Source organism: Netta rufina, assembly GCF_964035555.1.
Source record: "Netta rufina genome assembly, chromosome: 8".
Taxonomy (NCBI): domain Eukaryota; kingdom Metazoa; phylum Chordata; class Aves; order Anseriformes; family Anatidae; genus Netta; species Netta rufina.
Genome location: NC_140131.1, coordinates 15,353,355 through 15,370,813, shown reverse-complemented (window position 1 = coordinate 15,370,813; position 17,459 = coordinate 15,353,355). Strand labels below are relative to the sequence as shown.

General features: G+C 39.3%; 1 protein-coding gene across 1 annotated transcript; it reads right to left on the bottom strand.

Annotated features, from left to right (window-relative positions):
* Nucleotides 1–360: 360 nt before the first annotated feature.
* CLCA2 (chloride channel accessory 2) lies at nt 361–13,287 on the bottom strand (the record flags this gene model as incomplete). The annotated part of the gene is made up of 14 exons (XM_084290684.1): nt 361–773; nt 1,403–1,639; nt 2,222–2,389; nt 3,505–3,775; nt 4,501–4,725; nt 5,509–5,615; nt 6,453–6,630; nt 7,659–7,886; nt 8,553–8,780; nt 9,054–9,222; nt 10,091–10,199; nt 10,780–10,930; nt 12,589–12,726; nt 13,129–13,287. 14 exons carry the CDS (start codon nt 13,285–13,287, stop codon nt 361–363), a joined length of 2,781 nt encoding a protein of 926 aa, XP_084146810.1.
* Nucleotides 13,288–17,459: the final 4,172 nt, after the last annotated feature.

Genomic DNA, 17,459 nt, shown 5'->3' with positions numbered 1-17,459 from the left:
TTATTTTTTCTTTTCTGTTTTTAAATAAGGCATACTGTCTTCAGTATCTCTGTCAATTTAATTACAACTTTTTCATCACACAATAAGAATAGACTATGACATCGCACAGCACCCATGTAAGTTCCTAGACAGATATTGCATCTCTGTGGTACAAGATGGTACAGCATATGACTTGTTTTACTGTAACCAAGCCTTCTGTTCTCACATTCATAGACAGCATGATATGGCTAACAAATCACTTCAATATCTGGAATGTGATTACTTATTTATTCTGTTTATTGTAGGATATCTACTTTTCCAAGTCAAAGCAGTTAAATATTTTTAAATATCTGGAGTTCTAACAAGCTCTGACACTTTATGTTAAAGCAACTTAGCTGCATTTTCTGAAAGTGTCTTTTTCTTCGTTTTCTTTACTAAACAAAGGGTTGTGCTTACTGTAATACACACTACTGTTAGTAATCCAAAGACTAGTAACAATATTGTTGAAAAACTAAACTCCGTATTAGAAGTGGGATACACCATTGGGGGAACAAACTTTACTGCTTGTGCAATATTAGACAGCTCAGAGTGAAGAAAAACATCATCAATGGCACGCATCGCAACGTAAATTATGGTTATGTTTCCTGTTGTAAAAGCTTCTGGTTTAAATGCAAATATTTCTTTGCAGCCAGCCCGCTGAGGTGAGAGAGTGGAAGCATTCACTAAACCGGTGTTATAGAAGCTGTCCCTTAGTTCCAGAGGACTCTCACTTATTCTGATTTCATAACTTGCAGCTGAAAATACAAATATTAAAAGATATTGTCATCTGTGTGTTAGCTATCATTCAAACTTCTGATCTCTCTCCAAATACTCTCTTTTCAAAACACTTCCAAAATAATACTTACTTAATATTTTCTTCGTAAGTCAGTTGAGCACCATAAAAAATTAATGCAGCATGACGGATAGATCTGCAAAAACTTGTTACCTAAACTAAGTGCTTGAATTATTCAATTTCTCACAGCACAGCATTGAAATGAAGAAGTGATGGTGGTCATCATGAGCCCACACTGAAGTCTGACAGTAATTCTGACTTCACTTACTGTTATGTCAAAGTCGGTGAAGTAAAATTCCTACTTGACCAAATCTGATGTTTATTTACACTTTTTCTTTACATGTACAGAGTAATATGTCTACCTTCCATGAGTAGCAGAAAACATCAACTTAGTAAAAGTAAGCCTTCCATCAAAATCACCAGCACTGATTTTGAAACTCTCAAAAAGCTTATCGTCTAATTCCATTTAAAATCTTTGCAACTAGAACCACCATAGTTTATAAGAAAATTCCCACTAGTGTCAGTGAGACTAAACTCCATTACAGATCTTCCACTTTGGGTAGGAAGCAGGCTGGCAAGCTACGAACATACCTCGGCCTTTGTCAAAATCATTTCCTGGTGCGGTCCATGATAGAATGACCTTATCATCTTCTATTCTGGCCACAAGGTCAACAATTTTACATGGTGGAAACACATCAGCATGAGGTCCCATTGGAACTGCAGATATTATGAAGGATTCTCCCACAGCTGTTCTATGGAAACCTCCTCTTCTGACTTGAATATCACTTTTAATACCTGGGGGTCTTGATGGGTTCATCTTGAGTTTACCTACAGCATTAAAAAATGCTCATCAATCTTAACTTCTTGCATATTATTGTATTCTGCAGGTGACCTGAACATCACCTCATTTATACTGTTTTAAATCTGAAAAATCTATAAACCTCAATTATGTACAGTCATATCTAGTGTAGTATCTGTTTCTTTACAGTTTCAAGAGTGCTAATTACTAAGAAAGCTAATATGAAATTACAGTAACTGTTGCTTGTTATAAAATAATTACAGGAGAGTTTAATATCCTAATACTGTAACTGTTCTTAATTTAGGATGACTGAATATAAGTAATAATAGTCATTATTACTTAATAAACTTATTGTTAGTCTTTTCACAATCAAAACACAAATCCTGTCTATCTGTACTACATAGGTACCACCCCATTATAGTTGTTTGTGGTATACTTTCAATATTCTGGGGTATAGAGACTCTTTTGGTGTTAATGCCTTCGTAACTGAACATCTCCTAGCTGGGCTGTTGTTGTTCTAATGCCTCCTCCTAGTATTTGTGAAGGGATGTGATGTATTCAGGTGCTGGAATAGATAACTATGTCATTTTCTCTTCATTGCTTTACCTTACCATTTTCTACATAACCTGGTATATACATGGCATGACTCCACAGCTTTGCAGTTTGTGGCACAATAGTCCTGTTAGCTTGGACATGAGCTTTCAGGCTGTATCTGCCATTCCCAGGGAAAGAAAACAAGTACTTGGAATATATGCCATCATTCTTAACAATGTCAGAACCTAGACAGAAAAATAACATAAATTAACATCAAACAAAAATGCATGTGCTTATTTATGCTTTCTAGATTCACATACAGAAACTAGAATGTAAGAATAATAGGTAAATTCTCCTCTGATGTGTGACCTGTGCAGATCCTCTGCATTTGGTTGTATGTTAAAACTTAAAGAAGACTATGATCTGAAGCTAAGATACCTCTTTGTATGGCATGTTAACTGAAGGAAGAGCTAACAGAAAAATCATCTATTATTTCATAAAGTTGTTACACTTTGGCCCCTGAGCTGGGATCTGTGAAACCGCCCAGGAATTCAGGGAAAATGGGGTGGGTGGACCTTCACCTCCAAAGTCCTCAGTGTACATTCCTGAAACACACTTCTCATTTATGGACTTAATCCTATGGTGGCACAAACCAGAGAGTATTCGTTACTACTTCTGATTGTTTTCAGTTGTGAACTTTAATATAGAAAAAACACTTTATTGAAGTAGCTCCAAAAGTTACCAAAGTGATTTTGTAACTACTTACTCTACCTACTCTACTACTCTACTCTTCGTAACTATTCTTTCTACCAATATGATGGACTGCATGTAAGATGTTGCCTTGCAGCATGTTGAAGTAACCAGAATAATTTCTGCAAAGCAAATGCACAAGTTAAAATATTATTAAATCCAAACTCCTTTGGATATTTACACCTTTGCTTGGCAACTGTAAGAGGGAGTAAAGCATAGGGCCTGCAATTTCTGCCTGTAAGTGGTCATACTTCACTCTGCTAACAGCTGTTTAAGTTACTGCTCTTTGAAGACCTCATCTTCCAATGTGCTGAACATCATTTATTTTGATCAGCTTGAATGACAACTGGTAGCTCCAGCACACAACACAATTCTGATTACTGGAACATGTCTGTGTATTTTATTTATGCACATAAATCCTTTTCTGAATCAAAGTGTATCTAGAAACAGCACCAACTGTTTGTTGCACTCTTGTGTGTTACCACAGAACCTTGGAAACTCGGTCTCAATGTATTGTATCATACAGTATTCAGTGAAGGTAGCATTTAGGGGAGCCCTATAATTTCATTTTCTAGGTATTTTTGAATTTATATTCCTAGAGTCTTTTTACCTGCTCCATTGTCCAGAAGTTCCAAGGAAATGGGATCTCCATTCTCTGGACTGATGACAGCAGTCACGCTTGCTCCAAGAACAGGGGAAAAGCCGTGACTCACCTGTACATAGACAACCATTGCACTGGGATAGTGATTTATATCTTTACTCATATGGGTTTTTACAGCCACAGGAGGTATTGTAGAATTTGCTGCTCGAGAAGTTACTGTCATTGTTAGAACTTGAGGAGCCAGGTGAACATTTGTCAGTGTGTATGTCCACTCCCCTGTCTGAAAAAACAACAACCAAATATTTTCAAATGAAATAACTCACTTTTGGATAATTTAATTTATGCTTTTTTAAATTCTGACAGCCTCCTTAGACTAAGTAACATCCTTCAAGTAGCTTTGTTTCTGTCACTGGGAACACTCATAAATGCAACTCAGAATGAAGAAGTGTTTTCCAGCTGTCCTCTGTCTTTTGCCAATTGTTTGGCAACTATTCCATGTGAGACCACAAGCATCAGATTTGATTTAGTTTCTTAGCTTCTGTGGACTATTTAAGAAATTAAGGATTAATTTTTATGGGGAAAAAAAAAGTTTTCAGAATTTTAATGATGGGAATATGTTTCTATGAACAATGGAGTAATTTTAAATGAATTATTAAGTTAAAAAGAAAAATCACAGACTTGTAATGCTATCTACTACTTAGAATAGTAACAAGACAGAAGATTCACCTACTGGCTCAGTTCCTGATAGTTCTCAGAAACTTGTAGTTAAGTTGTAAACCAAGTGTGAAGTAAAAAAAAAAACACACCTTCATGCGCTCTTGAACACAGCAGATGCTTCCGTTTGGCACGCAACAGCAGTCATACTAACATAGTATAGCAGACCCATTCTGTCTCATGCTATTAAATGATTTTCCTTAACATAACTTCATTAGAATCAAAACAATGTAGAGTCAGGATGTTAAAAAGCAAAATTGTTAAAAGGCAAAAAAAGACCGTAAGTTGTACCTCTGCAATTCCTGGAATCTGGAGACGTGCTACATGGAAAACCAAATCAAAGACAAAGTCCTTGCTGGTGTAGCTTTTCCCATTGGGATCAACCAGATTGATCTCAGGTGGTTCAGCGGCTTGCCAGGTGGCTACAAAGAAGGTTTCTCTTCCCACGGTGCTATCAATAGTCACTGCCCTCCTGAGTTGTTTGTACCCTCCAATACTTTCACTAGCACTTTCGATCTATCAAAAACAAAATTATTCTGTCAGTTTTGAAAATCATATCTATTCTGACAAAGAAGGACTTATTTTTATTCAGACTACTTTAAATATCAGACCTGATAGACTTGAAAAGAATTGAAAACACACACCAATATTATTCTTTTATAATAAATGGGGATTTTATTCTCCCCCTCAAATACAAAACAGTAAAATTTAGTGACAGTTCCATGGAATCACAGAAATGACAGAAAAATTAGGCCCAATGGCCTTCTTTTCATGTTACATTTCTGCTGGATGGAATTCCAGAAACATATAGCTATGTGGGATATTGCTACTTTCCCAGCTCAAAAGCAATGCTGCTGTTAAAGAGCATGACACTGAAGAAGACTGATTTATGAGTTTAAAGTTCAATCCACATGCTCTTCCATGAGGAAAAAAATAGCAATAGATAGAATTCCTGATGGAGACAGATCATTGCCCTCATAACTTCCTTGGAGGATCAAACTGTCAGATGACGTTCTATGCCTTGTGTGGGACAAACTGCAGAGAAAAAGCCTGATATACTTGAGCACACAGTAGAATCTGAGGGAACTTTCTACAGTTTTCCAGATTATACAAAAGAAGTTTAACACAATTGTATTGTCTCTCAATACTTTGCTCAACCTGCAAATAGAGCACTATACACCAGGCTGGAGAAGTGGTCACCTGAAAAGAGGAAGCAGGACTCCTAGATAAATTTGCTACATTTTGATTTTATCTAAAACAACAGGAAGCAGAAATATTAACTGCGCTCATATGACAAACCTGAACAGATTGATTGAAAGTATCTCCACTTCCGGACAAAATATCAGTGAAAACATCCAGTAAGTCACTGAAGTCCAGTCTTTCAGGAACAAAATACTTCAGCCCTCCTGAAACAGCATAGTTGATTACAAATTTGGCTATTACATATTATACATGACACAATAACTAGATCAGGTTTGCAAGATGTACCACAGGTCACAGAACTGTCAGGGAGGGAGGACAGCCACCTCCCTTATCCATGGTCTCTGACCATCTTCTTCATCAGAGTTTTCCAAGCAGCTTCAAAATGACTCTTGAATCAGAATGACAAAGGGAGTTAATTACTCTGAAATTACATTATATGAAATAATTTTACATTGCTTTAAGAAAATATCATGGTAATGTTGCAATAACAATACTACATTTTTAAATGAGTAGCGTAACTTATCAAGCTGAAGACTTGTCAAGGCTACCTGCATGAATGAAGGCCATTTCCAACACAGACACTCAGGGACAGCTTTTTATAAGTGCCTATGCGCAAGGATAAAAGCTGTATTATTCTGCCAGTGTCTCTGGCAAAAGTAAGTTATCTAGGTGCTGAATTTTCAAAGATGTTACTACACTCTAGTACCTATTAAAATCTGGAACCTAGATCTTCTCTGTTTAGTCTAGTTGCCTGTACCATTGGCTTTCAATCTCTTTTTAGATCTGTGGCTCTGCTAACACCTTTGAGTGGAAGCAGGGACTTCATAATGAGTCTCACTCCAAGTCACAGTAAGGACACTTTTCTTTGGTGTTTTCTGAGAAAGAAATTATGTCTGAGACTTACTGCTTGAGATTGTTCCAAACAGAAATATATTGTCAGGTTCTCGGTTTCACATAAATCTATGCATATGCCAGCTTTACTAGACATACCTGAGTTGAACACTTTCAGGACCGGAGTCATGGTTTGTTCCTATACTTACCTGTCTCTTTGGAGAAGTGTTCGATTTCCTTAGCAGCCAAGGACCCAACAGTAATGGTATGGATGATTGATCCACTGTTAATCATTTCAGAAAAACACCTGCTCGTACTATTGTCTTGTCCACCCGTTACCAATATAATTTCAGATCCATTCAGATTTCCTTCTTTCTTCCTAATGACCTGATAGTAGAAGAACAAGCATTAGCAGATGCTATAAATATCATATAATCTACAATGCAATTAATTTTGACACTGTCTTTAGAGAAATTGTATCAGAATGAATACCATGAAGGTTTTATATCACAATAAGGTATAGAAATGAAAGGGCCTAAAATAAGAATATGCTGCAAATGGGTATTTGACAAGGAGCCATGCAGTAAGCACCTATTTTATTTCCCTTTCTTGAAGCACCTCTTTTACTTCCTTTTTTCTCCTAGCAGAAGGCTGAGACTACAGGCTCCAGAATGCAGAAAGTCAATTAAAATCAGACAAGAAAAAACATCACTGCTCCCAAATTTCTGCTTCATTTCTCTGACAAATTCAGAGAGGCAGTGACCCATCCTAGGGGCAGGATGAATACATTTCACATGAGGCGTTTGCTGAACTGTTGCAGTACTCAGCAGGCAGAAATAAACCAAAGCAGGAAAAAAATCTTAATATACTGGGCTTAAACATGCAATAATAAGAGCATGCTAATGAGTTTATACTGCAAAACAAGACCAAACGAAATGTGATTTTAGAGAAACAGAAGTTGAAGTTAACAAACAAAATCTTCCTTAATCAAAGGATGCAGAAATGCTGAGTGTGCCAGCCTAGGTTTTAAGAATAATTTAGAAAGCAAAATACAAAATACAAAAAAAAAAAAAAAAAAAAAAAGATAAAGCTTATATAGCTCATAAAATTTCAAATGGCTAAAGTTGCAAAGTTTAAAAATATATAACATGATAGTTTAAAATGCATATATCATTAGGCCTATGGCAACAATCACATAACGTTATTTTAAAAAGAGTTTGGCTATTATATTTTTAATTATTAGTAGATGATACATAATAGGACATAATAGGTACACAGAAAAGCCACAAAGGTTCTTTTCAAAAACTACATAATAATCAGTAGAAAACACTTGACGCAGCCTAGACACAGAAATCCTCATAACTGAAAAGAACAAACCATCTACACAAGAGGTGCAAAGAGAAGTGATGCTTCACCTCATGCGCCAGCTGCAGGCCTGCACAGACATTTGCTCTGTCCCCCCCTGGAGCTGTAGGTAGGTACGAAGCAAGCTGTTTCCGTGCATCATCGCTCACTATCTGGAGCACATGAGTTTTGATCTCTCCTCTGTCACTGAACGTGACAATACCAACGTAAGAGTTTTCTTCCACAATTTGCAGTAAATACAGTTCTGCTGCTTGATGCAATCTATTGATACAGCTACCCTACATATAAAAGATGTTTAAAAACAAATAGATTTGTAAGCATGTGGAATAATAATGAACGTTGCAAATTATAAATTAATAGCTAAGAATTCTTGACAGAAAATTTCACAAAGACAAGGAACATGGAATATTCCCTTTTGCAAGTTCCAACATCAATTTAATTTAGAATACGAAATCCAAACATGATATTCACTTTATTTCAATGAAGATCAGCCTTAAACTAATCAAATGCTTAGCCCACTCACTGCTGAGCACTGGTTGTCTTCAGACTTTGAGATCCCTCTCTTCTGGAATTTTTTTTGTTCCTTTCATTTTTTTCCCTGCCCTTCCAGCTCATGTCCATCTTTCTCATGTTCCAGGCTACCCAGCCTAAATATTTAAACTATAACATGCAGTGTCCTTTATTTCTCTCAAAACCTTGCCACTGACAGTCAACTGGTGAGTATCCAGCATCACCGTCCTGGCCTCATTTATGTTGGTCTTGATTCCTCTGCCTCAAAAGAAAAGAAAATCCCAAATTATGTCACTGTCAAATTGATTCCTTGCATCTGTGGCCAGATTTTTCCATCTCTGCATGGAGACTACTTTTAGATGAATACAGTTTCTGCAAACACAAGACAAGAAAAAGTAAAATGTGCAATGTAATACATCTGATAAAGAATTTACCCCAGCTATAGTATTGGAAACATCAAGAACTAAACAGATTACTCTGTCTCTCTTCTGCAGCAATAAGAAGGAGGGAGGAGTAATGAGGCTGCTGTTGGTCAATGGAGGATTATTTTCAAAATCTGTAGAGTTTTTAATTACTTCCCATGTGCTTCTGTAGTCACACATTCGATTCTGAAGATTGGGTGCTTCTCTGTTATGGTTATGCTCATTACAGAATTCAGCCACCTAAAATGAAAAACAAGTAGACAAAAATCAGAAGTATTCAACAACATAGTAACAAATAAATATAGCAATGGAATACCATTAGTGCTGATTTTCTTGTATAGTTGAGACATCAGCTGACAGTAAACATCGTTCCACATTATTAGCAATATGCATTGCAGTTAATTTGCTTACATGAAAGTTGAAAAAAAATAGCTTTTCTAAAAGAAGGATATATAAAGTTTTATAACTGTATGTTTCATTGAAAGAAATCTGTTCTTATATGTTTGTACTTACAGATGATAAACTTTGCATATACATTATTGATGATACAGCAGTTTGATTTCTCTCAGGAATAAATGCACATCCTTCCTTAAAGAGCCCTGATAGCTTATTAATGACACAACTACCATCAGTGCAGGAGTTTTTTTCACACACATAGATGCCAGTAAGATCAGAGGAACACCTAAGGATAAAACAGAATACATTTCCACTTAAAAACCCTACCTGAATATAGTAATGACATTAATGATGTTTGCAGTATACTCTGCATACCTCCTGCAACAAGTCATCACAGTAAAAAGATATATGTGATGTGACATGAAGAAAAATCTTTTTTTTTTTTTAACTTCTCCATCACATCATTCTTTGACTAAGTAAAAATATTACAGTTACAGATGTAAAGTTTACAACTGCATAAGTAATCTTATTCATCCAGCAGCCACCTCTTCCAAATGCTTCTGTATCCGAGAAAATGCCTGTAAATGGCTTGCTGGTGTACCATAGGCACAGGCAACATCTCAGTGAGCGACCAGGTTAAATGTGCTGTAATAAAACTTTGTTTCTCAATGTCCATTTGGCCATATGGACAGCAAGGAAAAGCAGGTAGAGAGTCAGGCATTCCCGCACTGGTAGGCACGTGGGGTGAATATGTGCAGGAGTAGCAAAGATGAAAAAAGTTGTTTGAAGAAGAGAGGCTGAGAAGCTTAACAGGAAAGCCCAATATCTGCAGTGTACCCAGAGAAGGGAGAGGTGGTAAGTGGCAGAAAAGCTTGAACAGACAAATAGCGTGGGAAGAAGGATTTCTGTACAAGCACCATTTCCTCTCCAGGAGCAGAGCTTGGAAGTGGTTAAGCGTCCAGTGTCAATTCAGAAAAATGTAATGCTCACCAACACTGCCAACAACAGAAATGTGGAAAGATGAATGCAGAGAAAATCATGTGCTCTATTCACAAACAAGAAATAAGAATGCCTCAAGACTTCATAGAAAAACATCAGGCAGCTTTCTGAAGTGCACCAAAAAGGGCTTGCAGAAGGAAAAAATGCTGAATTACCTTGTAACTTTAACCTGATTCTTCTCAGTGACATAGAAAGGTCTGTCAGTGTCATACTCATCAAACACCCCCCATCGAAGGTGGGCCCACTCATGCACAAAGGCTCTGCCTGCAGGGAGGACATTGTAATGGGAGTCAGCCATTGCCTGCAGAACTAATCAGCAACGCCACAGCAGGGACCTCCTGACCAGCACCTTTCCAGCAGCAATCAGCTGTATGCAGTTTTAATATCAAGCAATTTCCGCCTGTGTCTAAGTGTGACTAACTTCAAATAACATAATTTGAAAGTCTTAGACTTTACATCACTTAAAATTGGCTTCTTTTATCATCATTTGTTTGAGCTTGAATTCAGACTCCAGGAGTGTATGACAAAACAGCAATGCTTTTTAACATACACGTACAGGAGAGTAAAACATGCATCAAAATGTAATTAAAAATTTGATGTTGGAAGTGGAACTAACCTCAACAAACCAGAACTTCATTTTCCATTAACCACACTAGTGTGGGATTAGGAACAAAAGACTATCATTATGCAGTTAGCACAGGTTTTTGCACAGCAGCACATGCTACTGAGATATGTGCACGAAACGTACAGGAAAGGGTTATGCAATGTAGTTTTTAGTATTCTTCTGTCTTTTGTTCTACACTGCTACGGCAAGCTGGAGAAGTAAATAGTTTAAGGAATTTACCCCGTGAGCCATAGATGTCCGTCAAATAATCATTTACTAGGAAGTTAGGTGTGAAGTGAATATATTTTCCCATTTTTCCACATGCTTCATGTTGTAGGGTGTATGGATCATCACCGTATTTCCAATAAGGATTGGCCACTATGACATCTGCCTGAAATTACACAAAAAGTAACTTGAGTAATGATAGAAATATTCTGCTGTAATATTCTGTACACGATCTAATGTTACCCAGCCCATAACAGAACTACTTTCTGACACAGAAAGACTAACAGCAGATTATGGACAGATTTCCCAGCAGCATAATTAAAGCTTGAAGTGGGAGACTACTGTATTTATTCCTTTATTAAAGCTTTTTACATATTAGACACATTTCTTAGAAAAAAATACTTCTGACTACAGTAATAAAATAGAGAGCCAAGCAAGCCCTTTCACCAGAAGCCCAATGATCTTGAAAGGGGTGTTTCTTTCCTTGCACATAGCCATGCTTTTCCTTTCTGTACTGCTGTTTCATGTATTAGCTTAAAATTCTTGGCAGAAAACATCACAGAGAGAAGGAACTTAAAATATTCCTCTTTGCAAGTTCCAATGTTAATTTAATTTAGTATATAAAATCCAAATATGCTATTCAGTTTATATCAATGATATCAGCCTTAAACTAATCAAATTAAGGGACTGATCATCTTTAAAGTCAAAACAGACATTTCTATGCACTTTTTTGCTGAGGTCTCCTGTATCCACCCACAGTATGCCTACAAATCTATAGCACATCTTTTACAGAACTAGGTTCTTTTTATTTAAAAACAGCAAATGAGGAAGAATCCACATCTACATGTTTTTGCAGGTGTAAACACAAGGACAGGTCCAATTTCCAAGGGTCTTTCAAGTGGAAAGTCTTCTTTCTGATGACCAATACATTTTCATAAGGATTTGTTGATATTATTACACAACCTAGTGAGAAAATATATTGTAATATCTGCTGCAAATATCTCTTACTTGTGGAGCTGGTCATAAGTACCAGTGGCCATGCATGTAGCTAAAACAAAGATTAACATGCATCCCATTTCCTGGATTCCAGCTACACAAAGTTTGGAATAAACGGAGAAAACTAACTATTGTGAACTAGTCTCTGCTTCTTTTTCTACCTCTGTAGCAACAAGCTGACTTTGCTCTTTTGGATTTCCTTGGCTTTTGAGACAGACCTTCCCTAATAAGTCTGAAACTCCACCTAGACAAGTATTGCTGCTGTCATCAGCACAACTGCCAGCCAGGAGTTATTAGAGGGATGATAGGTTAAGAAAGCAAGAGGGAAAAAAACAACAACCAAACCAAAAACACAACTAAGCAAAACACTGGAACTCACAAGCAGAGGTCCTTGACTTGTCATAAATGTGAAACAAGTAGAGAAAAAAAATGAGTAACAACAAGGATATTCAGAGCAGACATGATATTCAGACTAAGGGTATTCAGTCCAGCTGTAGGCCAGGTTTTCAAAATAATTAAACAATCTGCAAAGGACTGTGTTTATGGACTATGACAGATTTAACATGGAGCTTCTTGCAGTTCAGGACTCTCTTGTTTCTCATTTAAAACCAAAAGAATGGTACAGCTCTGTGTTGTTACTGATGCTCATTACTTGTGGTTTTACTAACAATGGTTCCTAGATCATGATTTTGCCTGTTTTAAGGGCATTCTCATGTGGATGGTTGTTCACATCACTTTTTAAAAGTTAGTGTACATGTGGGTACACAAATAAATGTTTAAAAGATTTTTTAGTGCACTCTATTCCCTGCATCAGGTATTGAGCCTTACCTTTTCATAGGTCTCGTGTTTTGGTTTCTCATAACTCTTGTCCTTCCATGTCGGAGGTACCAGAATCTTCACGCTCCTGAAATAGACCCTTCCTCTTGTAGCATTGAACAAATACAAAGAAGCCTCAGTGATCATGTCCTGGCAAATAAGCAATGGAAAAAAAAGGTTGACTGGATTAAGCAGTATGTTTGCTCTGCGATCGGTCCTGACTAAGGCATTTGCCAGCAAACATTAAAGAAAAGAGCTCAGCGATCTCATCAAGGCAGCGTAACGATCCTATCATCCCATCGTCCCATTTCTGCAAGACCTCGCATTCAGGCATCTCAGGGCCGCTTTAGAAGCACTCATTCACCGTCGAGGATGACATAAACGCTAGGGCTGCCTCTCTGGAGACCGGCAACATGATCGGTCGAGGTTGGTGGCGGCTAAAGGGACGCGTCGGGACCGTTCCCCCCCCGGGGCCGGGGGGCACCGGGCGGTGACCACCAGCACGGGACCACGCCAGCCGTGGGCCTGCTGCCCAGGGGGCCGCTGCCTTACCTGCAGGCTGGCCAGGAGCCGGCCGTCCTCCGGCAGCCGGGGGTGCACAGCGACAAGCAGTCCCTCGTAGCCGCCATCCCGCAGCACCGCCGCCGCCTCCCCTGCCGCCACCAGTGCCAGCAGCAGCAGTGCGGCCCCCACCGCGGCCCCGCCATCCATGCCGGAGCCGTGGGATCCCTGCTGCTACGCGGGGGGAATGGCTTGACAGGGGTGAAGTGTGACCTCCAGCTAGGCTCCGACCCGCCACATTGCTGGCTTTCAACAGCTTCTCGTTTCCCTGCAGGCATTGTCTGTATCCACGCCAACCACCTGCCCTACCCACGTGCAGCAGGGCCTCTGCCTCCACACGCAGCACTTGCAGGGTTTTAGGATTTCCAGGACTACTTGTTCATAGTAAGAGAGAAGTTGGCCAGGTGAAGGGCTCTACAAGCCTGTTTAAAACTGAAGTTATACCTATGTCTGAGTATACCTCTGCATGCTGGAAAGGAATTACTGTAACTGAACCGTGTTACAAAATGCTTTTTGAAAATACAATGCTGTCCCAGCTGTTTCTGCCCTTCTGCCTGGAACACCACTGTAAGGTGTTCCCTTTGCTTTCTTTCAACCTAAAGCTCTCCATCCCATTTCCCAAGTCTTGAGCAGATTCCTGTAGGACCTGCCCTGGTTCTGGGACTTCTCCCTGCTCCCCAGGCACTTTTCAGAATATGAAAGAATCTGTAGCAATTTAGGAACTGGTGCCAGCAATTTCCCAGGAAATGCATACGGGAGCAAACAGGGCTCATATACTCACCCCCTGGGTAGCACTGCACAGGGAGAAAGACTAAACTGAGGAATGTGGAGTTAAGGATTTGTTAGTAAAAGAGAAATAAAACTACTATTGCCTCTCTAGGCAATACAAAGTCTCCTGGAAGTAGCTGAGCTGTCTGTCTGAGCTAGATGTGACTCACATGGAAATGAGTGGCACCAGTACGGGTGGGTCTGTGGGGATCAAAGAGGACTGGGAACTCTGATCCGGGCAGGTCTATGCATGCAGTAAGGGAAGTTCTGCATTGCTATAGCTGCTATATAACTTGCATGTAGGGTGAGAAGTTCCCAAACACCTCTCAGTCAAAACCTAACAAGATCAACACCAAATCAGTGATCACCAAAGGAAGGACACCCAGACCTTCACATAAAATATTGTTAAGGAGAAAGCGCTCCCTGTTACTGCCCTGTACCTTGGAATTTCCTTATATTTCTTTCATCTCTTCAGGTGCAGAAATGCCTGCTGCTACTCTACGAGCAGTGAAGATGACCTACTGCTTCTGCCAAGTCTTTTATGTAAAGAGACAAGGGTCCTTGACTGGGACCCTGAAGCATCATAACCCCAATGGGTAGCTCTCCCTGATGCCGATGACCCTGTGCACTGCCAAGTGAAGGACTTCCCTGCTGACATGTTGGAGAAGCTGGCATGACACATCGGGGAGTGGGGAATATTGACAGGCATGCGAGGAAAGTAGCAAAAACCACCACACCTATTTTGCAGAAGAGAGCAGGAAGAAATGTTGTAATCTCTTCTGGACAAATATTGCTGTGTAAGACAGTGAGTGTCTAAAGATTGGACTAGAGAAAGGAAGGGCAAGTTCTTCCTTTTGGAGAGAAGGTCGGTCTTAGACCTCGTGTTGGATAAAAAGGGTGGGGAAGGAATGGTTTCATAATCAGGGCAGCAGCTTATCAAGAGAAAAAAAATCTACCCACTGATGGTGCAGTGGAGGAATTATGCAGGATAACAGCTTCGTTTTGTATTTTCTCTCCAGAAATGTTAGCAAAACCTTCCGTTTGAATCAGAGAGTGCATGGCTATGCAGGTTACTCGATGATAAGGTTATTTGATTACTGTTTATTGCCAATTTATGGTCCCATGGGTGCTAACTATGGACTTGGGAACTATTACAGTCCTGTTTATTGATATGAACATGGAAACTTGAGTAATGTTTCCATACATTTTGCAGTGTATTTTTGCAAATGACAGATTAGTCCTGGTCATGAATGCACTGATTAATCCATGAAGACTGGGGAACTGAAAGTACATTTCTTTCTTCAATAACTTCTCATTCTCCTGGATAAGCCTTGTTATTTGTATTTTTTTTTTCCCTCTTCCTGGTTCTCTCCCCACATTAAAATATTAGCAGTAGCCTAATTTATTTTTAAAGGTTGATAGCTCTTTCTCTGAAATATAAAGATGTAGCAGCACCAGCACAGCATTGCAAACACATTATATGCAGTTATAAAGCAGCCAATTCCATGACTAAGAAGTGAAAATAGAGACTTTTTGTGATAAGAAGCTATTGCCAAAATTTAACAATGAACAAAGACAGACTTTGGAGTCTTGAATTTCTGGCACAGAAATGAAAAGTTCTGTTATACCTTTAAAGCAGATAAAGTCATGAGCTGGTACACTCAGCAGAGTTTCTGTAGTATTTGAAGAAGCCTCTCTCTAGAATACCTCTTTTTACCTCTTTTATTAAGACTTTCAATTATGTGATAGCTGAATTGTGTGTTATATTTCCTTTAATTATCTTCCACTCTGTGGATTGTGCAACAGGGTCATCTAAACGCAGCTTTCAGGACTGAAACTTGTACTTCTTTGTTCATGAGGTACACAGTCTGATGTCAATTATCAGTGTAATTAGCCTTGACCATAATATTTATTACATAAGCAGTCACCTCAATTTTAGATAACTGCAACACTGTATTGCTTTAAAAATAAAATTATCTTGGAAAGTTCTGAGAAGCTAAAATTACAAATCTGTCTAAGATGAATATGAGACATCATGGCCAGAGCTAACAAACTGCTTTGCCAAAGCAAAGCTACAATGGAGGTGATTAATTCACAGTTCAAAGCTAAGGTTCCTGTAAAGAACAAAACATTAGGCTTTACACACGCAAAGCCCCAAACCCCCCGCGACACAGGTATAAACAGGCAGCCAATCCATAATGAATAATGGCGTGGTTTCATCTCTCCTAGCATTACAAAGGATGAAATATAGCCTTTGATTTTTTTTTTTTTTTTTTTTTAATTTATGTATATACGGAAGTTTTTGTAGCTGTTCAGAAGAAGTTAATGCTTAAACCCCATTTGCTCTCGCGGCCGGGGCGCCCGCCCTGGGCAGGCCGCGCCGCCCGTTGCCGTGGCAACAGCCCCAAGCGGGCCGCGGCGGCGCTGCAGGGGGCTGAGGGGGCGCTGCCCACGGGAGGGGGCCGGGGGACACGCAGCCCACCGGAGGGCAGCAGCCGCGGGCACCCCAGTGCTGGTGAGGGGATCGGGGCCGGGGACACGGGGCTGCGGGTGCCGAGCTTTCTCATGCGTTAATTGCCTTACATCTCCCATGAGACTGCTTCTTCCTTGCAGTGCAGGAGGTATTCACACGGTATTTTCTAGTGCGACTGACCAGGGATACCCAAATTCAGCTAGTGACGGATGAACACCGGCAGCAGGTGTCAGGACGCCCAGACTTGCTCCCCAGCACTCCAACATGTCATCAGCACCTCAGGCAGCCTCTGCTCTACCTGCACCTACCTGCGCTGCGCTTTTCTTGGACTCTGAGCTTCAGGAAAAGTTTTTTCTTGCTGATGTTAACGAGGCAAGTTCATTCTGTTCCTGTTAAGCTTGATTTTTATTTTTTTCTTTTATATTTGCTTTGTTACCGAGCTTCAAAACTTTAAAAAAAATTCTGTACCAAATTCCAGGTGGAAGTAGGGGATATTTCAGAAAATGGGTGAGAGTGGGGAACGCAAAAATGGCTCACTGAAACTGTGCAAAAATCTTATTGTTTTTTTCTGCAAACACAGATGAGCTAGGATAAAAAAATCTATAATTATTTTTCCAATAAGCTGTTTTCACTGGAAGCTATTAAATTCAACAACTTGTTTTTGGTTATATAACTTACAAAAAGGTAGAGACCTGGATTGTGTGACACAGATGGAGCTCTGCCAGGGAATGTAAGCACATAATAAAACAAGAAATGTAAGTATGCATTTTTTAAAATACAGTTTAACTATTGGAGTATAGTTATTTGCTTTACAGCAAGAGCTGGAAGCAGAACAGCCTACATCCTGATTTTGTGAGGAAGGGATTTTTTTAGTTAGGAGTCTCCCCCAATATTGTTACACTCAAGTATGTTCCTAAGAAGATACATATGGAAGAATATAAACTTAATTCTGATGAATCCTTTAGGAGGGGATTTATCTGGCATAGTACAGAGAAGGAAAGGCGATCCACTTGTGAAACATAATCGGTAATTCGTGCAGCACAGATGAAGGGAAGTTCCTGGTGCTTGACAAGGAAGTAGG